The sequence below is a fragment of the Hippopotamus amphibius genome, chromosome 11 (assembly GCF_030028045.1).
Source record: "Hippopotamus amphibius kiboko isolate mHipAmp2 chromosome 11, mHipAmp2.hap2, whole genome shotgun sequence".
NCBI classification, from domain to species: Eukaryota; Metazoa; Chordata; class Mammalia; order Artiodactyla; family Hippopotamidae; genus Hippopotamus; species Hippopotamus amphibius.
This window is the reverse complement of record NC_080196.1, coordinates 34,169,961-34,197,823: the sequence shown is the minus strand read 5'-3', so window position 1 is coordinate 34,197,823 and position 27,863 is coordinate 34,169,961. Positions and strand designations below refer to the sequence as shown.

Below are 27,863 nucleotides of genomic sequence, written 5' to 3'. Positions count from 1 at the left end.
TAATTGTCAGGAAGGCTGTGAGCCCGTCTAGCTGGCCAAGGCGGGACACGCCCGGCTGTGCCGGCTGCTGTCCGGGCAAGGATCGTCTGCGGCGCTAGGTCCTTTTCTCCGTCCGACGGCGCATAAATCTCCCTCGAAACCGACTGATCCGTTCCCGGTAAGGGAACAGATATTCAAGACCCCTTCATTGTCCTTCCAGTGGACACCGAGCCCAGCATCGGCGGCGTCGGCGGGTAGCTGTTTTGCCAGGTGTTGTCACATTGGTTAAGAGAATTTAGAACCGTTCGGCATCTTTGTTTTTAGACTTTTCATGTTGCCTTGGCTATTGGTTGTATAATATAGCAGTGACTGGGGACAACATTGGGCCGAAATTAGTGAAATAGAAATGCTTGCTCACAGAAAAGGCCCTGGTACGGCCTCTTAAGAGGATTTTCCTGTGGGGGAAAAAATGGTAGCTCTTAAACCTCCCTCTTCGCACGTACTTGTTTTCCTTGGATGTGTTATCACGTGATGGGCACCAAACTTGTTTTGTACAGATTGAGGTAAATAGAGATCGTTAAAGATGAATAATTGCAAAATACCGAAGGTTTGTGCGGTTTTGGTCCTTTGAAGTGCTACATATATGATATATATATAATAATTTATATGACTACAAAGCAGTGTAATCCTTATTCCCAAAGGAGGATTTTGGCAGAGAGTATGTTTCATTTATCATCTTTAAAGAGCCCTTGCTTTCTCCAGCAAAATACATAAACTGAAAACTAAAACAGTTAAAATCTGAATGTCCGTTTCGGTGTTTGTATATTTAGGAAATGTTTGCCGGATTTAAGTCACTGCTCCCTGTTCATACTTCACTTCTCGTTATTTGTATCTAATTTAGCACTTAGGTGTGTGACAATTTATTATTTTCAATCTGGCAATATATTTTCCAGGACTACACAAAAGCCACTTCAAGGTAAAGTGATTTCTGGCATGTGATGGTTTTAGTTTACAAATATTTGAAGTGTTACATTCTGCCTGTTTTAGGTGAGTGGGCTTTGTAAGGAATTAATGCCTTGAATACTCTGATTTTTTGAATTCGTTATTTTCTTCCCTCTAATCTTCCAGCTTTATAGTTGCATGACACTTTTTTCAAGGTGAATGTTAATTTTTGACACTTTTTTTTTTAAAAGGAATATAGTTGAGTGCTTACTCAACTGTATAACCTGTGTTCTCTCATATTTAAATCATGAATTACTGGTGTTTCCACAAGTATCTTATTTACTTTAGGCCAGTGGTTCCCAATATCTGCTGCATATTACAGCTTTTAAAAATCATGATGCCCAGGTCACACCCATACCAATTAAGTTAGATGTCTAGTGATAGAGGCCAGAAGTCAGTAGTCGTGATTGACTTAAGACTGGTTCCTAAACTGGATCCTGGAACCAAAAAAGGACATTAGTGGAATAACTGGTAAAATTCAAGTAAAGTTTATAGTGTGACTATTATACTAATGTTCATTTCTTAGTTTTGATAGTTGTGCTGTGTAAAATGTTAGCATTAGGGGAAACTGGGTATAGAAGAACCCTACTATATTTGCAGCTTTTCTGTAAGCCTAAAAGTATTTCAAAATAAAAAGTTTTTAAAGTTCACATGAATGCTTTGAGGTTATATATCATTTTCTGCTTCTCTTTTCCATGAACTTATATTTGAAACTTGTATATCAACTAGATGAACTGTTGACTTTATCCCTCTGTTGATGTGCATTGTGGCTTTAATTTGCATTTCTCTGTGACTAATGATGTTGAGTGCATTTTCATGTGCCTGTTGACTATTTGTTTATCTTATTTCATGAGGTGTTCAGTTCTTTGGGTGGAAATGGGTATTTTTTAAAGCTTTTAATATTTATTACCTTTCTAAAGTTGTATCAATTTATTATTCTCCTGCCAGCAGTATGTGAAAATGCCTGTTTCATTATTGTTAGTGTCCATGCTCCCATGCTTATGGTAATTCAACAATGGAAGAATGGAAATACAGTTTTCTTTGGCCCTTTTGATTCAATATCCTTTCTAACGGTCCATAAAATATTGTCTTACAGAACAATGGCTAATGGACAAGACCGGGTAGTTGCTCTAGTGGACATGGACTGTTTTTTTGTTCAAGTGGAACAGCGGCAAAATCCTCATTTGAGAAATAAACCTTGTGCAGTTGTACAGTACAAATCATGGAAGGGTGGTGGGTATGTATCATAGTAATTGTTGTAACTCTCAACTACTGTTTTAATCTATAAAAACACTTGGCATTATGCTAGGTCCTGTTTTTGAGAGTTCTGAACTGCTGTGTTTAGGAATGAATAGTAGCATCAGTGACCAAAAAGTTTCTACTGTTATGTTTATAGCTTATTCATCATGTTAAATTTTAATTTTTTTTGCTTGTGATCATATAATATTTTTCTGTTCCCCTTTTTTCCTAACCTTAGAATTGTTGCAGTAAGTTATGAAGCTCGTGCATTTGGGGTCACTAGAAACATGTGGGCAGATGATGCTAAGAAGTTATGTCCAGATCTTCTACTGGCACAAGTTCGTGAGACTCATGGGAAAGCTAACCTCACCAAGTAAGAAGAAAAGCTTGTTTAATGGGAATGGAAGAGTTGGAAGCGTTTCACGAGGCTAGGAACTGATTTCTAATTTGTTTTGTGTAAATAACATCTGAAAAAGTTGCCTTTAGTCAGCCAACTTTTCAGTGCAGAATGACAGATTATAATATTGTGTTTTAGGAACAGTTCAGAATCATTATTACCTGTAATAATTGCTACCCTTAATACCCTTTCAATTCCTTAATTATTTACAAATTGGTTGTTATAATTAAAACTTAATTCCACTTCCCATGTTCTCAGGCTAAAAGCCTGAAGCATTTGAAGTAATTAAATTGACTGGGAAACTAAGAGTTTTTCCAGAGAAGGTTGGGACTCAAACTCACATTCTAGTGCAATATCTAGAATTATTTACCCGAATTGAACAGTCTCAAAGGAGTTTAATTTCTCTGTTTTTGAACTGAGCTATCTCTCCTCAGATTTTAGAAAGTTAGCCTTGGAATGGGAGGCATTAGTATAGGCATAGCCAAGTTAGAGGTAAATACAAGCCTCAGCCATTATAATAATCCTAATAGCTGGTATACAGTGAACATATGTCATATGCCAGGCACTGTGTTAAATTTGGCATTGGCAGTGTCTCTTAAATCTCACATTGTTATAAGATAGGGTCTAGTATTTTCCACCTCACCCCACTCCCCAGTCATCCCTCCCACACACAGATGAGGGACAAGTCTAGAGAGATTAAACAATATAAGTTCACACAGGAAGTAGAAGACTGAGGATTCAGTTTTTTTCAGATCTCCACGTTCTCACAGTACACTGTACTGTGTGGGGTGGTGTGTATTGGGATCATGCTTTGACTTGGGACTTGAGGTATTCCTGAATTCATCTATCAGTTAGAAGTCAAAAGGTGGAGTGTTACAGCCAACCTCACATTGGAATTATTGCCAGAAAAGAAGACAGATTTGACTGAAGATTAATACCATAACCCTAAAGTAGAATTAATTCAGCTAATGGACATATGCTGTGTTGTATTGAATAGAATTTTATGCTGGGAAAAGACAGTGTAACTTCCCAGAAATATAGTTGACTTCAGAGTGCGATTTTGAAAAGCCACACACCACCAACTTTAAACTGGATCATTTATTTTGCTCTTAAAATCTTCATCAAATAATGAACAAAGGCAGTGTTAGAAAATTTAGGAATAAGTTTATAGGCCAGAGAGTTATTAAGCCTGATAATTTCAAATTATTATTTTAGTAATTAACCTGAGATGCCAGGTTATAAAAATAAAAATATGATTTGCAGAAACATATATATACTTAGTTTATCAAATATTCTTAAAAATACCGTGGAGTAATTTACTTAAGAGTCTGTGAAGGAACACCAACTACTGCAATAGAGCATCCTTTCCTTGCTCTGTATATGTGTAAGTATATTGTGCTCTGATGCTCATAGGTACCGGGACGCTAGTGTGGAAGTGATGGAGGTAATGTCTCGTTTTGCTGTGATGGAACGTGCCAGCATTGATGAGGCTTTTGTAGACCTGACCAGTGTTGTTCAAGAGAGACTACAAAAGCTCCAAGGTCAGCCTATCTCAGCAGACTTGTTGCCAACCACCTGCATTGAAGGGTTGCCCCGAGGCCCTACAACAGCAGAAGGGACTGTTCAGAAAGGTACTTCCATAGCATCATATTACTTCTGCTTCCTGCCTTTGGAACCTGCTTTGCTTGGTCACACTGCTCCTTCTTGGATTGATTGAAAGGAAACTTAAACTACAACGTGAATGAATCACAAGGACTCACATGGAAGGATATGCAAATTTTCTTATCTTTCCAGGTATATGAATGTTGAGAAGCTGTGAAAATCTGTGTAAAATCAAGTTTCTCTTCAGACATAACTAGGACAGGTTAAAGTTATCAGTAGAAGGCTGACTGAGCACTTTCATTATTTGCAGATTAACTTCTGTTATTGTAACTTGGTTCATAAGAAGGGTGAGCTTTTTTAAGGGGATCTCAAGAACTGGGAGCTGAGTTACTCAAAATTTCTAATCAGTTCACAGGATACGGTCATTAATGGGCTGCTCCAGGCCTCTCTCATTTTACTTATTTTACTTCTTTTCCCCTTCATAATGATTCCTCCCATTCCTTTCCTACCCCACAAACCCTCTGGTACTCACTGATATAGATCTTCTTAAATGTAAATTTACAATATTACTTTGTATATGTGCTTTTAATTATTTTTATTTGTCTGCTATTATCATTTTTTTCATTTATTTATTTATTGAAGTATAGTTGATTTACTATTATGAGGGTGAATCAAAAATTATCCACACTCTGGTTATATTGAAACTTCTATAAATTCTACAGCCAGGATGCAGATAATTTTTGACTCACCCTCATATATTAGTTTTAGGTATACAGCATAGTGATTCAGTATTTTTATAGATTATGCTCCATTTAAAGTTATAATAATGGCAATATTTCCCTGAACTATAAAAATATATCTTTATTGCTTATTTATTTTATACAGAGTAGTTTGTATCTCTAAAACTCCTACCTCTGTCTTGCTCCTTCCCCGTCTGTCTCCTCACTGGTAATCACTAGTTTGTTCTCTATATCGGTCAGTCTGTTTCAATTTTATTGTATTCATTCGTTTATTTTTTAGATTCCACATATACGTGATAATATACAGTATTTGTCTTTCTTTGTCTGACTTATATAATATGTGCTTTTAAAACTTGTGCTTTGGGACTTTACTGGTGGAGCAATGGTTAAGAATCCTCCTGCCAGTGCAGGGAACATGAATTCAAGCCCTGGTCCGGGAAGATCCCACATGCCGCAGAGCAGCTAAGCCCATGTGCCACAAATAAGCCCGTGCGCCTAGAAACCATGCTCAGCAACAAGAGAAGCCACCTCAATGAGAAGCCCTCACACCGCAGTGAAGAGTAGCCCCCTCTCACTGCAACTAGAGAAAGCCTGCACACAGCAACGAAGACCCAATGCAGCCAACAAATAAATAAATTTATTTTAAAAAAAAATTGTGCTTTTTAAGCACATGAAAAGATGCTTAACGTCACTAATTATTAGAGAAATGCAAATCAAAACTATAGTGAGGTATCATTTCACACCAGTCAGAATGTCCATCATCAAAAAAAAAAAATCTACAAACAATAAATGCTGGAGAGGGTGTGGAGAAAAGGGAACCCTCTTACACTATTGGTGGGAATGTAAATTGGTACAGCCACTATGGAGAACAGTATGGAGTTTCCTTAAAAAACTAAAAGAACTACCATATGACCCAGCAATCCTACTCCTGGGCATATACCTGAAGAAAACCATCATTCAAAGATAAATGGACTCCAGTGTTCATTGCAGCATTGTTTACAATAGTCAGGACATGGAAGCAACCTAAATGCCCATCAGCAGAGGAATGGATAAAGAAAATGTGGTATGTATGCACAATGGAATATTACTCAGCCATAAAAAAAGAACAAAATAATGCCATTTGCAGCAACATGGATGGACCTAGAGATTGTCATACTGAGTGAAGGAAGTCAGACACAGAAAGACAAATAAATGATATCACTTATATGTGGAATCTAAAAAGAAAAAGCATGCAAATGAACTTATCTGTGAAACAGAAGTAGAGTCATGGATGTAGAAAACAAACTTATGGTTACCAGGGGATATGGCAGGGAGGGATAAATTGGGATATTGGGACTGGGATATACACACTACTATGTATAAAATAGATAACTATTAAGAACCTGCTGTACAGCACAGGGAACTCTACTCAATACACTGTAATGGCCTATATGGGAAAAGAATCTAAAAAAAAAAAAAGTGGATATATGTATAACTGATTCACTTTCTATACACCTGAAACTAACACAACATTGTAAGTCAACTATACTCCAATAAAAATTAAAAAGAAAAAAAGCTGTAGTTGAGTATAAACTGCATTAATTTGCTGTGAAATAATGTTAAAAAAAAAACTTGTGCTTTTTAATTACAAGATAGTATTCTTTTTCTTAATTTTCTTTCATTGGTGATTTTATAGATCTATCCATGTAGCTGTGTTTATGTGTAATTGATTGCTTCTGATTGCAGCATAATCCATGGTATGGATTTTCCATGTTTACAGACTCTTCTCCTAGTGATGAGCTCATTGGTTGCTTCTCGCATCCTTCTGTTTATATGATGAATGTCCTCATTAATCCTCTTTTGTACCTATGCAGGGGTTTCTCTGGGATGTATTTTCAGGAGTGGACTGCTAGATCATAGGGTATACACATACACTTAGTTTCACTAAATACTGCCAGATTGCTCCCCAGAATAGCTGTAACAATTTGCCCTACCCTGACAGTACACAAGAATTCCTGTTTTCTCCATATCCTTACCAGCAATTGGTATTATCTAATACTTTAAAATATTTGCCAATGTGATGTCTATAAAGGGGTATGTTTTGGGGTTGTTTTTTCGTTTGTTTTTGTTTTGTTTTGTTTTAATATTTATTTATTTGGCTGCTCCAGGTCTTAGTTGTGGCACACGGGATCTTCATTGCCGCGTGCAGGATCTTTTAGTTGCTGCATGCGGGATCTTTAGTTGTGGCATATGGGCTCTTAGTTGTGGCATGTGAGATCCAGTTTCCTGACCAGGGATTGAACTTGGGCCCCCTGCATTGGGAGCACGGAGTCTTAACCTCTGGACCACCAGGGAAGTCCCTGTTTTGGGATTTGTTTTAATTTATGTTTCTCTATTTACTAATCGAGGTTGAGCTTCTCTTCATAAACTTGTTAGCCAATTGAGTTTCTTCTTTTGTCAATTGCTTATTTATAATCTTCTCCCAATTTTTCATTGGATTTCCTGCCTTTTGTGTATCCTAGTTTTCGGTCCCTTGTCTGTTTTTGACTCTTCAAATATCTTTTCCCAAGTTTGTCATCCATTAACTTTGTTTATGCTGTACTTTGTTGAACAAATTCTTCTAGTCCTTTAGTTTTTCTCGATATGGTTTGTACATTTTGAATCTCATTTTAGACATCCATTTCTACCAGATGTTCGTTTCTAAAGACATTTTTCTACATTTTCTTCTATTTGCCTTATAGCTTATTTTTAGGTATTTTAACTATATAGAGTTTATTTGATTTAAGGTAGGGAGCCACCTTAATTATTATTCTTGTACTGACTTAGTTTTCCCATTTATTATAATCCATTCTTCTTCAACTTCTCATGTATTAGTGGGTCTGTAGTATCCCATTAGTGTCTGCTTCTGTAATATGTCATAATATTTTATAAGTACTCCCCTCTGCTTTTGTTTTTCAAAATTGTCTTGGCTATTTATGTACCTTTATTGTTCATATATGTTTTAGAATACATTAGTTGAATTCCTCAAAAAATCCTGGGAGTTACATTAAATTTACATGTTTAGAGAGGATAGTTATCTTAATGTTAAATTATCCCATCCATAAGCATTTCACCAATTTTTAGGTCTTTATTTATATCCCTTTTAGTGATTTTTATTTATTTTTAAAAATTTATTTTGTTGGAGTATAGTTGATTTACAATGTGTTAATTTCTGCTGTACAGCAGAGTGATTCAGTAAGACATAAATATGATTCTTTTTCATATTCTTTTCCATTATACTTTATCACAGGATGTTGAATATAGTTCCCTATGCTATACAGTAGGACCTTGTTGTTTATCCATTCTATATACTATAGTAGTTTGTATCCACTAATCCCAAACTACCAATCTATCCTTCCCTCTGCCTGAGACAACCACAAGTCTGTTCTCTATGTATGTAAGTCTGTTTCTGTTCTACAGATAAGTTCATTTGTGTCATATTTTAGATTTCACATACCTTTTAGTGATTTTTAAAATAAAAATTTTGATTTACATTTCTGCTTCTTCTGAAATCTGGAATCCAGTATGTTTTCCTTTTTCTTTCTCATCTAAACTTTTAATTGATGTAATATACATAAAGTATATAAATTTTAAGTGTACACCTTGACTGATTTTTACAAAGTAAACCCACTTGTGTAAGCAGCACTAAGATCAAAACGCAGCATCAAAACTCTAGAAGCCACCTTTGTTCTCCTAGTCATTATTCATCCCTCTCCCCCCTCTCCTATACAACCACTGGCCCGATTTCTATTTAGGTTATTTTAGAACTTTATAAAATTGAAATTGTGCAGTATATACTTGTCTTGGTTCATTCACTCAACATTGTCTTTGTGAGATTTATCCATCCTGTTGTATATAGTTGAGTTTCTGTAGTATTCCACTGTATGAATGTACCACAATTTACTCATTCTACTATTGATGGATATTTGGTTTTTTTCCAGTTTTGGACCACTAAGAGTAGTGCTGCTATGAACATTTTTGTAAATATCTTTTGGTAAACAAATGTATGCATTTCTGTTGAGCATGTGACTAAAAGTGCTCAGTTGTGGGCTTTGCCTATATTCAGCTTTAGTTTGCCTGTACTCAGCATTAGTAGATACTACCAAAAGTTTTCCAAAATGCTTGTACTGATTTATAATTCCACTAGCAATATATGAGAGTTCTAGTTGTTCCACATCTTTGTCAAGACTTGCTTTTTTCTTTTGTGTTTTAGCCATTTTGATGAGTGTATAGTGATATATTATGGTTTTAGTCTGCATGTTCCTGATGTTAATGAAATTGAGCACCTTTTTGTAAATTTGATGACCATTCTTTCATGAAGTGCCTGTTTAAGTATCTGTCCATTTTTTTGGTTGAATTGTCTTATCTCGTTCATCTATAGGCCTTCTTTATGTATTCTGGATATGTCATTATCAAATATATGTATTGCAACACCTTCTGGTTTGTGGCTTGTTTTTCGCTCTCTCTCTCTTTTTTTTTTTAAATTTTTTGGCCACACCATGCAGCATCTTCGATTTTAGTTCCCTGTCCAGGGATCAAACCCATGTCCCCTGCAGTGGGAGTGCGGAGCCATAATCTGGACCACCAGGGAATTCCCTTGTTTTTCACTCTGTTAAGGCTTTTGATGAATAGAGGCTCTTAATTTTAATTTGGTCCAATTTATCTTTTTCTTTATGGATAGTATTTTTTAATGTCATCTTTACCTACCTCAAGATCATGAAGAAACTCTCTTATATTATTTTAGAAGCTTTATTGTTTTGCCTTCTACACTTACTGCCCATTATGTTTGTGTCTGTAGGATATGAGGTAGGGATCAAGATTCCTTTTTTTATTACGAGTATCCAATTATAATATCTTTATTAAAGCATTACTTTTTTTCTATAAAGTTGCATTCATTATGTTAGTTCCTAGATGCATTAATTTTTTTAATTGCTATTATGATTTTGCATTTTTTTCTATTATGTTTTCCACTTCATTATTGATGTATAGGGGAATGGTAAGTGATTTTTTGGTAAGCTCATCTTTATTTACTTTATCTATCTGATAAAAGCTTGAGATACAATGTGCATGAAAGTGCTTTAATAAATAAAATATACTTAATGGTTAAAAATATTTTTGTAGGGATTTCCCTGGCGATCCAGTGGTGCTTTCACTGCAGGGGTCACAGGTTCGATCCCTGGTCAGGAAAGTTCTACATGCTGCATGGTATGGCTGAAAAACAAACAAATTTCTTAGACTAGAATAAAATTAGGGCAATAAAAACTTGCTTTATGATAATATTAGATTATGGTAATTCTAGATACCAGGTAGAAGAGAATCTGAGTCTTAATTTTTTTTTTAATTCAAGTATTATGAAAGTGGAATTCAGCTGGATCTCAGAGAGCAAAGATTCTGCATGTAGAGGCTTTTTAACACCTTTTTTGTGCACGTTTTCTAGTACTTTTGATAATGGCTATATTCAAAACAATGTATCTATTCTCCCCTTTGTAACATGTACTTTAGCTTTATTTTGTAACATTATTCTTATTTAGAAGAGCCCTTTTAGTAAAAATCTTTGAATGTTGGACATTAACCAAAAAGATACAAATCTATAGGAAGTTAACTTCTTGGGGGACTTGTAAAGGCAATGTTATTACTTGCAGAAGCAATATAGATTTGTTCAGAAAAAGCTCCAAGTGTTTAGTTTATTTCTAGTTACAGTGGTGAATTTTCCATGGGTTCCATGCTTTAAAGTAAGATGTAAAATATTAAAGTTTAGTTTTGCTGTCAAACAGTTGTATGTTGCCTTTAACATGTTGTATTGAAGGGTAGAGGTAGAACTATCCAGGGAAGCTTATGGGAAGGATCGTTGAAGAATTATTTTATTCTTTGATCCTGATAGCAGAGTTTATCAAGCTGAAGGCTGCAGGTCTTTTAGTTCTTTAGGGAGAATACAGTGGACAATGAAATGTGCCACTTAAAGGAGGCAAAGTTGTGGTACATTTGCCTTTATTGATTTATTATTATTATTATTATTGGGCCAGAGTAAGGAAGGATTTTTTAGTTTGCTGTGTTTTTGTTTTTGTTGGGTTTCTTTCTTTCTTTGGATTTAGCTTTGTGTACCACATTTTATTATGTGGCTAATTTTTTAAAATAAACATTTGGAATTGGTTTTTTGTTTGTGTGTTGTTTTTAAGTCTTTACTGCATTTGTTACAATATTGCCCCTGTTTTTAAGTCTTGGCTTTTTGGCCACAAGGCATGTGGGATCCTAGCTCCCCCACCAGGGATCAAACCTGCACCCCTGGCATTGGAAGGCGAAGTCCCAAGCACTGGACCACCAGGGAAGTCCCTGGAATTGGTTTATAATACTTTATTATTCCCTTCCTTCTGCTGACTTTAGGTTTTGTTTGTTCTTCTTTTTCTAATTCTCATAGGTAGTAGGTCAGATAGATTGTTTATTTCAGATTTTTGTTGTTTTTGTTGTTGTTTTTGGCCACACCACGCAGCATATGGGATCTTAGTTCCCCTACCAGGGATCAAATCCATGCCCTCTGCAGTGGAAGTGCAGAATCTTCACCACTGGACCACCAGGGAAATCCCCGAGATTTTTCTTGTTTTTTTGAGGGAGGCTTATATTGCTATGAATTTCCCTGTTAGGACTGCTTTTGCTGTATCCCATAGATTTTGTGTGGTTGTATTTGGTCTTATAATACTTTAAATTATTGGTTGTTTAAGGTTTTTTTTGAAGGCTATGTGCCCTTTTGGAAACCTGTTGAAAGCTATAGACCCTTGCTTGTCTCAGAAAAATAACATATCTATATGTAAGACAGTTTTGCATGCAGTTTTCAGGAGATTCACAGACGCTCTGAAACCTACATACCTTAGAAGAAGATCTATTATTACACATTCCATTGGTTTTGGGGGGCAACTCATTGTTGAAGAGCTCTCTGGTGAAGATGATGGTACATACCTTTGTTGGTGGTCAAACATTACTTCAACTCAAATGGACATGCTCCTCTTTCTTCTATACCTATCTTTCTTATGTTTTTATAAAATGCCAGGGTTTTAAAGAAGTCTTATTTCTGTATGAGGAAATAAAAGGTATTCATATATGAAGGAAGAAGTTGCTTCATTGTGTCCAGTTTAAATATTAAGCTTCCAGATGCAGTGATATCATATTATTAAGAGTTCTGAACAGTACAATGTCTAGGAACTGATTTATGACGATATTTCACATCATACTCTTGAGTCTTCATATGATGTGTGCAATCAAAAACAAAACGAAAACAAAAACCCATAACAGAAATTAGCTTATCTAAGTACGTATATCCTTCCAGAATTATTTTTCATGGATGTGACGTATTTCAAAGCTAGAAAAAGAATCCAGGTATTTGTGAAGTTTTGATACTGAAGTTCCCATTCAACTTTACCATCCTGCTTCTTAATGGGTCCTACTCAGCCATGCTGCATTTGCAGCTTTGTTTTTTCTGTTTCTAAAGTAGTTATCTGTGTGGAAAGTTTAAGTAGTAAGATTACTTAAAAATAATACTCAAAAGTTGGCAGAGTGAAAACTTTCCCTTGGGGGCCATTTTGTAACTGGTTTGTGTTAGCTAAAGAACTCATTTGTTCTCCCTTTGCTTCCTCTTAATTCATTTCTTTCTAAGCAAATATTGAACATGTGAATGCATATAACAAGAAAGAGTTGTATAGTAGTATAAAAATATATGATTGAATCAACTGTCAGGGACTTCCCTGGCGGTTCAGTGGTTAGGACTCCATGCTTCCACTGCATGGGGCACAGGTTCGATCCCTGGTTGGGGAACTAAAATCCCCACGTGATGCCCAGTGCAACCAAAAAATAAAGATAAAAAAATTTTTAAAACTTAAAAAAAAAAAAATCAATCAGCTGCCAAAGTTGAGAGCTGTAGGAGTTGGATAGACTCCTTGCAGGCTTTGAAGAAATAAGCTGCCAAATTGTAAGAGGGCCTTTGGAGAAGTCCCCATGGCTGTACTCTGAGAGCTGCCCTCTGCTGACAGCCAGCAAGAAAGTGGGGACCTCAGTCCTACAGCCACAAGATGATAGATTCTGCCAATGACGAGAGGGAGCTTGGAAGGCAATAATCAGCTCATAGCACAGAGGAAGGTACATCTATTATCAGTATAGGGACTTCCCTTTTGTACTTATTTTCCCTAGAGCCGTGGACCATAACTAAAGGTTTATCAGTTTAATCCTAAAGGTTTGGCACAAATTACCAATGCTTATGACACTTTTATGACAGTTCTAGTCAACATTGTACTGGATGTACAAGATGGTACAATCAGTACAGGAGAAGAAATAGATGTGAAGGAAGAAGGAAACAGGTGACATGACCATGTTTATAGGAAATCCTAAGGAATCTTCCCACACACACACCAAAAAAAAAAAAAAAACCTAGAATAAGTGAGATTAGCAAGGTTGCAAGGGACAAAGTCAATATGCAAAAACTGACAGTATTTATATATATTAAAATTTAAAATGGGAAGTTGAAATTTAAAAGGCAGTAGCATTTGCAATAGCATTAAAACCATGAAATTATTAGAGAGATATTTAACAATATATGTGGAAGAACTAGTTCAGTGACAACTACAAAACATCACTGAGAAATTAAAGATGAAATCAATGAAGAGATCATGCTCATGGATTGAAAGATTAAATGTTATTAGTGTTCAAATCTCCCCAAATTAACCTACAGAGTCATTGCATTCCCTCCAAAATTCCAGCAGGATTTTATAGAAATCGACAAACTGATTCTAAAATTTGTATGGAAATGCAAGCGATATGAAATAGCCACACAATTTTGAAAAAGCACTAAGTTGGAAGACTTAACACTACCTGATTTTAAGAGTTAACTATGGCCTTCCCTGGTGGCGCAGTGGTTGAGAATCTGCCTGCTAAATGCAGGGGACATGGGTTCGAGCCCTGGTCCACATGCCTCAGAGCAACTAAGCCTGTACACCACAACTACTGAGGCCGCGTGGCACAGCTACTGAAGCCTGCACACCTAAAGCCCATGTTCCGCAATGAGAGAGGCCTGCGCACTGTGACAGCACTGTGACAAAGTGTAGCCCCCCCGCCCCCACTTTCTGTGACTAGAGAAAGCCTGTGAGCAGCAACAAAGACCCAATGCAGCCAAAACTTAAATAAATTTATTTTAAAAAAAAAAACAGTTAAATATAAATTTATGGGGACTTCCCTAGCAATCCAGTGATTAGGACTTTGCACTTCCACTGCAGGGGGCAAGCGTTTGATTCCTGGTCAGAGAAGTAAGATCCCATGTGCTGCATGGTGCGGCCGAAAACAAACAAAAAAGAAGGTGGCCTAGGCAAGACTGAAAAAAACCTGAATAAAATAGAGTGGGTTGCAATGGATACGTGAAATATTTTGAAGTGGGCTGTTGTAGCTAAGTAACTATAATAAAGGGGAATGAAAGAAAAGCCAATATTAGATTTTAAACCTTTAAGAGAAATAGGGAATTCTTTGGGAAAGATAACCTTTGGGGAGGAAGATATAATAAAGGTTGACTTTAGTAGTATTTTGTTTGATACTATAATGAAAAATTCAAGAAGACTTTTTCTGTAGGGAGGTGGAAATAAGGAATTAAAATTTAAGAATTTGGGGATAGGGATTAAGATTTGCATAAGCAAATTGAAACATAATCCAGTACCAGTTCACCAAGAGAAAAAGCATATATAGAGAGAAGAGGAGAATGTTACTCAGTATTCACAGGGTGTTAGAGGAAGAAAACAGGCCAGCAAAGGAAACAGCAGCCCTCAATAGTTGGAAAATACTTCTGTCTATGTGCTCATCTTCCTCCTCTTCTCCATATATTTGAAGCTTCACTCTAATAACTCTCCAAGATACTTTGTATTTTCTTGCCTTGTTCATACCTCATTATAGCCTCTTTAAACCAGCATGTGTGTATTTCCTAACTTCCTTGTTATATAATATTTTTTAAATGCTTTTTCAAAAAATGCTTTTTCAAAACTGTAACTAGTTCTAAATTGGATGGTAAGATATTTTCAAGGCCCTAAGTACAAAGCTACATCTAATTTAAATAGTTTGTCAAGAGAATAAATCTTCTAGTGCCTCTGATTGGATTTAAGCTGTTAACTGGAACCAGTCTCCAAAGATATATAAATGCTAACTTAAGTTTATATTGAAGCGTGAGATAATTCTAAATATTTTCTAATTGAGTAACAATGGAATTCTTGGCGATGTGCTAAGGGAAGTTGGAGGAAGCAAGTTCAAAAACTGGAGAGGGAAAACAGATGTACTTTTAAATCATTGCTCATGAAAGACAATACAAAATATTTGTTGGTTATTAGAGCTTATCAGGTTCAGCCTATGCTGGAAGGTAAGGCTGCCGGAATCGGTAGGAAGGAGAAATTGATCTCTGCTGTGATACTGAATTGTCTTCTAAAACAGCTGCCATTTTTGGTGAAAACCTACATATCTAAAGTACCTGAAATCTAAGCATTTCTGCATTAGATAACACAATTAAATAAAACCCTGATTTTTAAAAAATGTCTGTTACCTCTCAATGTTTCCAGAGGAAATGCGAAAACAAGGCGTATTGCAATGGCTTGATTCTCTTCAAACTCATAACATCACCTCTCCAGACCTACAGCTCACGATGGGAGCAGTGATCGTGGAGGAAATAAGAACAGCCATTGAGAGACAGACTGGTTTTCAATGTTCAGCTGGGATTTCACACAATAAGGTGAAGGCTAATAGTAGATTTCAAAGAGAAACGTAGATATCTGTAGTTAAACACAGCAGGGATACGAACAACCGAAAAAACCCCCAGTGGGGATAGATGTGAGTGGGGCATTTAAATCATTACACATATACTTTGAAAGGGGTTCCTCTTTAAACTTCACATTGAAGACCAAATAACACCCGAAGGAATTCTTTAACATGGGAATTGACACCTGTACTTTCCTAAGAAACAGGTTGAAAATTTTGCTGGAAATGGTTATTTACATAATTGTATCCACAGTATTTCCTTAAAGACTGAACTACCTGAAAGGAGGAGGTGGGAGTTCCCTGACAGTCCAGTGGTTAGGACTCCTCGCTCTCACTGCAGGGGGGGCGGGAGGGGGAGGGCGGTGGTCTGGGTGCAGTCCCTGGTCAAGGGACTAATGTCCTGCAGGCCACATGGCACGGCCGAGAAGGAGGAGCGGGGGGAAGACCAAGAAAAGGAGGAGGCTAGTCTTTGAATTTTATATATGAACCTATTTTCTTTTAAGTTGCTGAATATTCTAGTATTATCTCACTTCTCATGTGGAGTTGCCTGGGTGTTCTATGCTTCTGTTCTATGCTTTCTACTTAAACTGCAGTGTGGCCCTGGGATCTTCATCCCCTTTGGTCTAGGCTCAGTAACTGGGCATTGGCTGATTGTTCCTGGTTACTTACTACCTTCTCTCCCTCCTCAAGGAGAGGAAAGTTCCGCACTGTGAGGCTTGTGAGATCTTAGTTCCCCAACCAGGGATCAAACCCCAGGCCATAGCAGTGAAAGCACTAAAAAGTCCTAACCACTGGACTGCCAGGGGATTTCCAAGAAAAGGAAAGTTGCCAAACTACCCAGCAGAGTTATGTTTTTTTTTTTTTTCTGGTTAGATGGAGGGAGAGGAAACCAAAGCCTCAATGTAGTGATTTAAACTAGACTAAATGTGCCCTAGTAGAAGTTTCAGAGAATCCAATGAATTTGAAGAGTGATTTTATATTTTTCCTACCAATTATAAGTTGTGAAATTATACCACTGAAGTACCTTATTCTTTGAAAAGACTTCTCAAGGTTTTTTTTCATTTTGAAGTCTTATTTAGTATGAGAACATGTTTGCTATTGGACAATGATTTTGAGCCTAATCTTTATCACAGATACTAAATGATGGTAATCTGTATTAAATCCAGGAAGCTAAACGGATTAACCATTAATTAAGAAATATATATAAACTGTGTAGGGTAAAATTAGTTTGTTTTAGTATTTACTTTCTTTCTTTTCTTATAAATATTTATTTGGCTGTGACAGGTCTTAGTTGCAGCACGTGGGATCTAGTTCCCCGGCCAGGGATCAAACCCAGGCCCCTTGCATTGGGAGCATGGAGTCTCAGTCACTGAACCACCAGGGAAGTCCCCGTTTTAGCATTTTCATATGGACACACTAAGAAATGCATCTTAAGTCTCTTCTGTAGCTTCTCTACTTTTTACCCTCTTGAAGTAGGAGAACCTTAAGGAATAGATGAGGGTGGAAAAAAATGACTAAAGAAAAACTAAGAATAGAAGATGTGGAAAGAACAATGAGGATAATGATAGTGGGTCATGTTTTCCACTGTGGATGGTGTGGGACACCAAGGTTTGGAGATGTCTTGAGTTTCTGATTTTGTTTTTGTTTTTAATGTGGAAACCATTAGTTACAGCCCTTAAGCTGTGCCTTGTGTATGTGTGCATATTTGTGTGTTAATATTTACCAACTCTGTGTGGGTGTTGACAGTGATGAGTTTTTTACACTTTCCATGCTCCAGGTTCTGGCAAAACTGGGCTGTGGACTAAACAAGCCTAACCGGCAGACCGTGATCTCACTTGGGTCAGTCCCACAACTCTTCAGCCAAACGCCCATTGGCAAAGTGTAAGTATTCAGGGAGCACCATGGATTTCACTTCTATATATGTGAAGGCCCTCTCTGGTTGTAGTTCCTTCTGTTCCTTAAGGATTGGAGCCAAGGAAAACAGGTACCATGGAGATAGGAGGGAGATGACACAGAAAAGTTTGCAAACACATCGAGTTTTTTGTTAATGAACTTCAATTCCGGATTATTTGTGGAAGATACTTAATCCTGAATTTTAAAAAATGAACTGATTTTTAGCCACATGTTTAACTTCCTTCTAGGTTTTTTATTCAAGCCTGTTACTAAACAACAAATAGGAACTTTTCTTTGTTCTAATATCGTAGCAAGCTGTTCAGGTCCACTGAATTGCTCCCAAATAAAATTAATAACTGGATTGTGCATACCAACTGTGTGTCCTTGACAAGGGCTTATAATATTGTTGGACAAGAAACAACTGTTCAAAGCAATAGTGAAAGTGCTATCGTTAGGACTGTGTGTAACTGCTAAGTGAATTGTACAGGTAGTTACTAAAGCTCATAAAAGTCATCTGAGAAGGACTTACAAAAAAGGCATGGGATTTTGTTTGGAGATCTGGCACAATTTGGAGAGTCAGATGAGAATAGAAGAGAAATACCAATTTGGAGAAGGTTTTAAACAAAGAGAGAGAAAGTATAAGATATTTTCAGTGAACTGGGACATAAACTAGTTTTGCTGGACCATATCGAGGAAGCTAAGTGATGGAAAAAGGACTGAACAGATAGGTTGAGGACAGATTATTAGATGTCTCAAAGGCCAGGCTGAAGAATCTTTACTATATTCTTAAGTATAAAAGGTTTTAGCTATAGAAGGGGTTTGTTTTGAAGGTAGAATTCAATTCAATTCAATTCAATTCAATTCAATTCAATTCAATTCAATTCAATTCAATTCAATTCAATTCAATTCAACTCTATTCTATTCTGCCTTGCAGCTTGTGGCTTCTCAGTTCCCAGACCAGGGATCAAACCTGTGCCCCCTGCAGAGTCCTAACCACTGGACCCTAGGGAATTCCCTGGAGGTGGAATTTTAATTCCTAAATGGGACAGTAGATCCTAATTAATGACTTTAATACTAACTACTTAATGACTTTACCCTTGTGTTTATGCTATGATTAATCTTTTTCCCAGGCCCTAACTCCAGGAATACTGAATTCCCAGTCATCTAGTCTTATGCTAGAAAATCAATAGTTTACAGGATCATTGTGTGTTCTCATTTTCCCTGAACCTTCTGGGGAGCTTCTTACACAGGCAAAATGTTTTATATCTACTGCTAAGTATATACTTATGATGTGATCTATAATTTTTTTTGTCTTTTTTTTTCTTGTTGTTGTTAGCCCTAAGCTTGGAGGAAAGCTAGGGGCCTCTGTCATTGAAGTCCTGGGGATAGAATACATGGGAGAACTGACCCAGTTCACTGAATCCCAGCTCCAGAGTCATTTTGGGGAGAAGAATGGGTAAGTGATTCCTAATACTTTTCAATCATAACCTTGTGGATATGCTAAATTCAAATGTAGCACAAGAGCACCAGGTAAAATCTAGACCTATTTTTACCTTAACATTCGCTCCTCAAGGTAACTGCATTGGCCCTTTTTCTTTAAAATTTTAGATCACTATAGCCTATCAGTCTAGTTTCCTAAACATACCTAAATAGGTTGGTAGATAGGAACTATTACTTTGAAGCTTGGATATACATATGTACATTTGTGTTTGCTAACATGCGGATAGTCCCTTAAAATCCTTGTATTTCGGCTTAGTAAGCACCAAAAAAACCAACCAAACAAAAAAACCCCCAGAACTTGGGGATATGAAATCTGTGGCTTGGTGAGCACTTTCCCAAAAATACAAACGATGACATGGCTTTAGAAAGCATAACCAGTGTTCTCCTTGGCAATTTATCGTACTGGAATTCATTGGGAAGGGCGAGGATTCTGTTAGAGGCGAGGTAAGACTTAATTTTGAACAAATTTTTCCTTTCTCATGAAAAGGATAAAAGGTAGTATAATATAGCTATTTTTTTTTTTTAAACAAGAATAATCATTTGCTTTCACCTTAAACTTTTTTTTGCTGGTTTTATTAGATCTTGGCTATATGCCATGTGCCGGGGTATTGAACATGATCCAGTTAGATCCAGGCAAATACCCAAAACCATTGGCTGCGGCAAGAATTTCCCAGGAAAAACAGCTCTGGTAACTCGGGAACAGGTAGGCAGATATTCTTAACAGAAGATTGCCTCTTTTAAGGGAGTTGGTGGGTAGGTTCTGGTAGCTGTGGAAGGTTTAATAAGTTGGATGGGAACTTTACACTGTAAAGTATGAAGGGAAAAGACTTTTTGTGTGTAATGAAAACTGATTAGTTTAACTTGGCATTTTATTATTTTTCCCCCCTTTCTTCCATCTAAAAAGAAATAGAATGGAACTGATTGAAGTTCGAATGGAATTACTCATTTTTTGTAGGTGAAAACTTAGGAGGCCAGGATATTGTGCCTCAAGTTTGTGTCTTTTTTCTCAAAGCTGGTACGTTTGAAATTCACCTGATGGCATGCCAGCAGGAAAAGAAAATGAAAAATCTTGAACGAGGGCATATCAGAGTACTGAAGATTTCTATGATCTGGTGATCCTTATGGGGGAGCCTTTGTTGCACATTTTGATTTGGGGCAGAACTGAACAAAAGCACCATTTATTTCTATGATAAACCTAGAGTCTTTAAATGAAAGACTAAAGTCTCAATACTCTTTTTTTTTTTTTTTTTTTAGGTACAATGGTGGCTTTTGCAATTAGCCCAGGAACTAGAGGAGAGACTAACCAAGGACCGAAATAATGTAAGATTTTCTTTCTTTATTCCTGGAGTGAGTTTTGGGATGTAAGTACCAGTTGTTCCTTACCTTATAGAGTAGAAGCAAAGATACAAAAAAAGATACCAGCTAGACAATTTTAAGAAATCTTTTATTTTTTCCCATAAAACTGCCATAAAACTCAGCATGATTTTCAAAAGCCTAGATCTGTGAATATAAGACCTGACTATTCCTATCTCCCTCATTACCATTTGCTTTTACTTTTTTTGTGAATTATCTAAATCCTACTGCAACTCTGAATATACGTGGATCTTCATCAGAGTACAGAACCATTAAGCAGGACGTTTAGGGATTGAACTGTAAGTTATTGGGCTTAAACGTGGTCCATGTGACAAAGAAGTACTCAGTTTTAGAGACAGAGTCTTAAGTCAAAGAGTAAACATCTGGTGATTAGTTTATCTTCTTTCTTTAAAGAAATAAGAGATCTATTTTTGTTTTCTTCCTTTTCTTTTTTGGCCGTGCCATGCGGTTTGTGGGATCTTAGTTCCCCAACCAGGGATTGAACCTGTGCCCTCGGCAGTGAAAGTACAGAGCCCTAACCACCGGACCGCCAGGGAACTACCCCCTCCACCCCAGAAAAGCTCTATTGATACATATATATTTACATACCATAAAATTCACCCATTTACAGTACACAATTCAGTCGTTTTTGTATATTTCAGAGTTGTTCAACTATTGCATGATCAATTTAAGTACATTTTCATAACCCAAAAAAGAAATCCTATACCCACTAACAGTTACTCCCCCATCCCTAGGCAACCACCAGTCTGCTTTCTGTCTCTATAGACTTACTACCCTGGACATTTCGTATCTATGGAATAATATAATATGTGACCTTTTGTGACTGGCTTGAAATCTTTCAATTAACATAATATTTTCAAGGTTCACCCATATAGCATCTATCAGTACTTTATTCCTTTTTATGACAGTAATATTCTGTTGTATGGATATACCACATTTTATTTATCAATTCATCAGTGAATGGATATTTGAGTTGTTTCCATTTTTTGGCTATTATGAATAACATTGCTGTGAACACTCATGTACAGGTTTCTGTGTAGACATGTTTTCATTTCCCTTGTATGTATACCTAGGAATAGAATTGCTGAGTCACGTGGTAACTCTGTTAGCATACCAGACTGTTGCTGCACTATTTTACACTCAGCAGCAATGTAAGAGGGTTCTAATTTCTCTATATCTTTGCTGTTATCTTTTAAAAAATTTTAGCCATTCTCGTGAGTGTGAAGTGGTAGCTTATGGTTTTCAGGTGCTTATTGGCTATGTTTTTATTTTCTTTGGAGAAATGTCTGTTGAGATCCTTTGCCCATTTTTGAAATGGATTGTCTCTTCATATATTTTCATTTTGAGTGTGTTTAACTCTAATTTATATTGGAATATAATTGATTTACAATGCTGTGTTAGTTTCAGGTGTACAGCAAAGTGAATCAGTTTGTCTCTTTATATTGAGTGTTAAGAGTTCTTAATGTATTCTGAGTATAAGGCCCTTGTCAAATATATAATCTGCTAATATTTTCTTCCATTCTGTGGATTTTCTTTTCATTTTCCTGATGGTATTGTTTGATGTGTCCTCTCCTGTTGAAACATCAACTGTATACTGTCAGGAATCATCTATAATTACCTGTTTGCCCCTTTTTAGCTGAGGTGGTGGTAAATGTTTGTTTGGTAGGCAACATAAAGAGGTTGTGTTATGGGCCTATTTGACTTTGCCCACTAGGTGTCGCTCTGTTCTCATCTCTTTATTCTCTAATAGTCTCTGCCCTCATGTCCTGTATCTTCCCCTAGCTCACTCCCTCTAACCTCCACTCTGCTGGCCTCCTCCCCGTTTATTTCACACACCAAATAAATTTCACTTTTTGCTTCTCCCCAACTACCCTATCATATCAGCAGCCTCCATCACTCTCTGCCTTACTCTTCTTTTTTCCACTGCACTTTGTAGTCATTTCTATTACACAGCTACTTCTTTATTATACGTAGCTCCTACTACAAGATAAGATCCACTAGGGCCTGGACTTTATTTTGTTCTCTCCTGTATCTCTAGATAGTACCTGATACATAGTAGGCAGTTAGTTATAGTTGAATGGTTTTAGTCAACAAGGACTTCTTTGTAATTGCCAATTTGTATTCTCTCGAGATTTACAAATCTGTATAAATTGTATTTACAAAATGCACAATAATAAAAAATGTATTTTAACCTAGAAATTAGTCACTTCTCTTGGTTTGTTTGTCTTAGGGGTATTTCTTCTTACTAGAATCTTTTGATTTTGAGGGGATCCCTATGTATACTTTTTACTTTCTTGCCTCGACCTTTATTTCTTCATTTGCTTTACATCAACAGTATTCAGATGCTTAGACGTCACTGAAAAGTGAATCAATGATCTTGCTCTCCAGAGGCAGGCTCACTACCCTGTATCTTCTACAGATGGGCTGTAAGGAGGTGCTAGCATAACAGCATCAGAGCAGATTAAAGAATAGATCCACTACTCAATCTTGACACCCTTTCAATGACTTACATGAACCTTTCCTTCAGTCACAAAATAGAATATAGTATTATAAGTATTTAGTATAATCTTCCTGCACGGACACCATAAAAACAAAAGGAAACAAAACAAAACATTCAGGAGAATCCATTTTCATTTATTCTGTCCTGTTCCCATCACCTGTCAAAATATCCTAGATATCCTAATATTCCATCATCCAAATTATGTCTTCTCCAGTTACTTATACTCAGAAACAGCACATTTAAAAAAATTAAGCCTTTTTCCAAACCATTCTGTCACCTTCGTTCTTTCTTCTCCCACAGTTCAGTATATAAAATCCAGATGCTCAAGGTAACTTTAGTTCTGTCTCAATCCTTTTACACCCACAGAATGGCAGGGTGGCCACTCAGTTGGCCGTGAGCGTTCGCGTACTGGGAGACCATCGTCTCAGCAGCCTGCGCCGCTGCTGTGCCCTTACTCGCTATGATGCTCACAGGATGAGCCAGGATGCGTTTGCTGTCCTCAGGAACTATAATACTTCAGGAACCCCAACTGAATGGTGAGTTTCCTTCTAGCTCATCTTCAAGACTATACCGTCTTTATTTAAAATCAGTGGGTATAAAGCTTTTCGGCTGGGGTTGGACACAGTAGAAGCACCAGAAACAAGGCAGCTTAGCTGCAGCCTCTTTGCCTACATATGGTGCATTCCAGTACCCTGGGGTAGGTTTGAGAGGCAGAGTGAACCAATACTATCCCTGCCTTTATCAATTTGCTATAGTCAGAATGACCAATTGTACTTGGGAGTACAGAACTCAAGTTCCAGGGGTCTTCTCCCTTAACTGCCTGATGGTTCTTCATCTTCCTTGACAATGAAAGTGACCTACGCTCACCAGTAATCTCTATCTCACACCCCAACTCAGTTACAAGCTCCACTGGTATAATACCAAATGTCATAATAATAAACTTCACTTCAGCTGGCCATTAAAAATAACCAAATATATACTTCCTGGTATATTTATTTTCAAATATTGAATGGTTTTATGGAACCAAATGATAATTGTGACATTATGTTCACATTAAACCTTATAAACTGACAGACTGTAACAAATACTACTCACCAAGAGTGTAAAATATTGACAGGAAGTGTAACGTTATCTGTATAAGACTGTCCCAAAGCATGAACGAGAATAGTGAGATACTGTCATGATAACTTTTTAAATTAATTAGTTTATTTATGTTGGCTGCACTGGGATCTTAGTTCCCCGACCAGGAATCAGAAGTCCCTGTCATGATAATTTTAAAATTTACCTCACTGAGGGACTAATCTGTATATAAAAGCACATTTCATTTTCTGAAATTCAACTCATGAAAATTTATTTGGGAAATTAGACATAATGGGGAACTTTATGACAGGAATTTCTTGAAATATTTCTGACACCAGGCTAGATAACCACAAGCAGTTGTGAAATTTCATTCTCTAGAAATTCCAGGGACTTCCCTGGTGGCGCAGTGGATAGGACTCCAAGCTCCCAATGCGGGGAGCCTGGGTTTAATCCCTGGTCAGGGAACTAAATCCCACATGCATGTCGCAACTGAGAGTTTACATGCCACAACTAAGGAGCCTGCCTGCTGCAACTAACACCCAGTGCAACCAAATAAATATAAATTAAAAAATTTTTTAATTAAAAAAAAAAGAAATTCCAGAGTTGAAAGTCTGTCAGAGTTCAGGTTCTGTTTAAAAACAGAAGAATGCATAAAAGGATTTCTTTCTAAAGTCCTTCCAGTCTAAATATTCTAAAGCTTTTTTGTTGTCCTGAATAGTTTCTTGCCTCAATCCTGAATTTCAGCAGCCCTGCAGCAGTATCTTAAGAAAACAATAAACCCAGCTGTCAGGGGATGCAACTTACATGTCTGACTTGGTAGGTGTTGACCAAAGTCATTCTCAAGGTGTGGTCCTAGACCAGCAACATCAGCATCCCCTAAGAACATGTTAGAATAGCAAATTCTCTGCCCATCCCGTATTAATCCAATACACCCTAAAGTTTGAGAACCACTGCAGTAATAGTTTCCTTTTGTGGTAGAACCAGAATCCCAGTCATTTACAAACTGAATCTGTGACCTGGTGCTAATCTTATTCTTTTACTTTCTATACAGGTCCCCTCCCCTTACAATGCTTTTCCTCTGTGCTACCAAATTCTCTGCCTCTGCTCCTTCACCTGGCACAGACATCACCGTCTTCTTGAGCAACGACCCAAGTTCTCTGCCAAAGGTGTCAATTACCAGTTCAGAAGCTAAGAACCAGGAAATTGGCCCAGCAGTGACAACCACTAAGAAAGCAACCACTTCTCTGGAATCATTCTTCCAGAAAGCTGGAGAAAAGCAGAAAGTCAAAGAAGCTTCCCTTTCTTCTCCTACTGCAACTACGCAGGCCCCCATAAGCAATTCACCCTCCAAGCCCTCATTGCCTTTCCAAACCAGTTGTACTTCAGGAACTGAGTCCTTCTTTAAACAGAAAAGTCTGCTTCTAAAGCAGACACAGCTTAGTAATCCTTCAGGAAAACCACAGTCTAGTCCTAGAGAGTTACCAGACTATCTTCCAACAGAGTATCCAGACTGTGCCCCTGTCTGTGAAAAGGTGTTAAAGCCAGAATCCTCCAAAGCAACTCCTCCAGAGATGGATTTGGCCCAGAACAGCCTAAGCAGCCTTGCTTCTTTAACTTCCATGTCTGCTCTAGAGGTGGCTCAGAAGGCAACCACTACCTCCAGTCTTCTGGCTGCTGAGGACCAAGTGCTCTGCGAGAAGTGTGGCTCTCTGATACCTGTATGGGAGATGCCAGAACACACGGACTATCACTTTGCATTGGAGTTGCAGAAATCCTTTTTGCAGTCCCATTCCTCAGCCCCCCAGGTTGTTCCTGCCAGTTCTCCTCAAAGCAAAAGAATTCCCAAAAGCCCTTTGGCCTCCAATAGTAAACGCCCTAGGCCCGAGGGCATGCAGACATTGGAATCATTTTTTAAGCCATTAACACACTAGTGCTGCCCTCAGGCTTGCTGCAGGGTTTTAATATATTATCTGTAACCTGGGAGATGGAAATATGTCCACTTCTCAAGGAAATTTATAATTTCATGAAATTTTTAATAAGAAAAATAACCTGGTTAGATAGTGAGTTAAGGCTCCCATCTCTTCACAGACATGGATTCTAATCCTATTGCTGATAGGGAGGTTAAAACTCATCTTCCAGAGATATAACTGTTTTGAGTTTTTAATTGTTATTAGTCTTTAGGGAAGCAGGGTTATACAGTTTAAAATGTCTGGGCCTTGGAGCCTAAGAGATCTGGTTCTGAACCTGGCTTTGCCTCTGGGAATATGGCCTCAAGCAAGTCACTTCCTGGAGCCCTGCCCCAGGAAGATACCACATGCTGCTGAGCAAGGAAGCCCGTGCGCCACAACTATTGAGCCTGTGCTCTACAGCCCATGAGCCACAACTATTGAGCCCGTGTGCTGCAACTACTGAAGCCCACACACCTAGAGCCCATGCTCCACAAGAGAAGCCACCACAATGAGGAGCCCACGCACCACAATGAAGAGAAGCCCCTGCTCGCAGCAACTAGAGAAAGCCCATGTGCAGCAACAAAGACCCAACGCAGTCAATAAAAAAATAAATCCAATAAGTAAATAAATTTATTTTTAAAAAGTTGGCACAGAAAAGAAACTGAGTGAAAAAAATAAAAAAAAAATTTTTTTAACATGAGGTAAAGACCTGTTTAGGGCAGGACTCTGTACATAGAAGCTACTCAATAAATACTGAATTTCATTCAAGTAAACCCTATTATAGCCACAATTTTAGCCACTGGCCCTTCTACCACTTGCATTTTGTTCTAATGTGGAATGAGATTGTTACGGGACCAGTTCAGGAACTCTGTTTAGATGGGATAAGTCATGATCAGAACTAGGTCATCTCTAGGACCTTGTTACTACAAGTGTGCTTTTGAGGAGCAGCGGCGGCACCACCAGGGAACTTGTTAGAAATGGTCTCAGCTTTACCCCCACGCCTACTGAATTTATATATTAAGAAACTTGAGAAGTACCGATCCAGAAGACATTAACAGCCCACCAGGTTTGTAGAGAGCAATGTCATTTCCTTAAACCCTAAATACACATTTAAGAGGGAAGTGCTTGGGCCTTCAGGGTAGCTGGCATGTTCATCTCTTCCCTACTGAAGTGTGAATGTTTAGCTTAGGGTTTTAAATGAATTATTGAAGCTTTTTGCACTTGTCCATGTTTATAGTACTGTATTCTTTTTTTTTAAGGTTTTAAAAATAACATTTATTTCTTAAAAGCTAACATGTATAATAGGAAACCAGTGAACACAAGAAGCAAAAAACAAGTCATCCATCACCACAAGCAGTTTACTGTTTGACGTGTCCTTCTAGGTCTTGTTTGTGTATCGTACTGTATTCTTAATCTTCATTCTTATGTGTGGCAAGTCAGTTTTGGCTTTTCTGATATGGGAAACTGATTACACAATTAAAGATGAACTTTGAAGATGAACTGAGTGATGGCGGCAGAACAGGAGGGTAAGGAGGGTGGTATACATAGTCTCCCTTCCCAAATATGTACACAAACCAGCACTTTTAGGCTTATTTTAGCTTATTTATAAATTGGGGGTCTGTAGTTTGAAGAGGATACATTTGCAAACCACTGTGTCTAACAAATTACTTCTTCCTCCAAAAATACTTCCCACTTTTGTGGCAGTTAAATATCTAATAAAAGATAGTACTTACTGTGTACATGGCTCTTTCCCTACTAGATTTGTAGATTTCTTAAAGGCAAGAATTCTTCACAGTGCCTTGCATATAACAGGTGCTTGATAT

At 37.4% G+C, this 27,863-nt stretch overlaps 1 protein-coding gene across 3 annotated transcripts; it reads left to right on the top strand.

Annotated features, from left to right (window-relative positions):
- Positions 1-27,777, top strand: POLH (DNA polymerase eta). 3 transcript variants are annotated; one of them, XM_057698127.1, is made up of 11 exons: positions 1-157; positions 2,078-2,218; positions 2,459-2,593; positions 4,031-4,248; positions 15,549-15,718; positions 17,522-17,625; positions 18,974-19,093; positions 19,717-19,840; positions 20,392-20,457; positions 23,378-23,547; positions 25,143-27,777. In XM_057698127.1, exons 2-11 carry the CDS (start codon positions 2,082-2,084, stop codon positions 26,020-26,022), a joined length of 2,124 nt encoding a protein of 707 aa, XP_057554110.1. In that variant the 5' UTR covers positions 1-157; positions 2,078-2,081; the 3' UTR covers positions 26,023-27,777. The 3 variants fall into 3 exon arrangements, with proteins under 3 accessions (XP_057554110.1, XP_057554109.1, XP_057554111.1); XM_057698126.1 differs by having other exon boundaries at positions 1-249; XM_057698128.1 differs by lacking the exons at positions 1-157; positions 2,078-2,218; positions 4,031-4,248 and having other exon boundaries at positions 2,476-2,593.
- Positions 27,778-27,863: the final 86 nt, after the last annotated feature.

Bases quoted from the DNA above. Each gene is read 5' to 3' on its own strand.
- POLH (XM_057698127.1), top strand. From the start codon at position 2,082: ATGGCTAATGGACAAGACCGGGTAGTTGCTCTAGTGGACATGGACTGT. The intron at 4,249-15,548 runs GTACTTCCATAG...CAATGTTTCCAG, and splicing joins AGAAGGGACTGTTCAGAAAG to AGGAAATGCGAAAACAAGGC. The intron at 23,548-25,142 runs GTGAGTTTCCTT...CTTTCTATACAG, and splicing joins TCAGGAACCCCAACTGAATG to GTCCCCTCCCCTTACAATGC.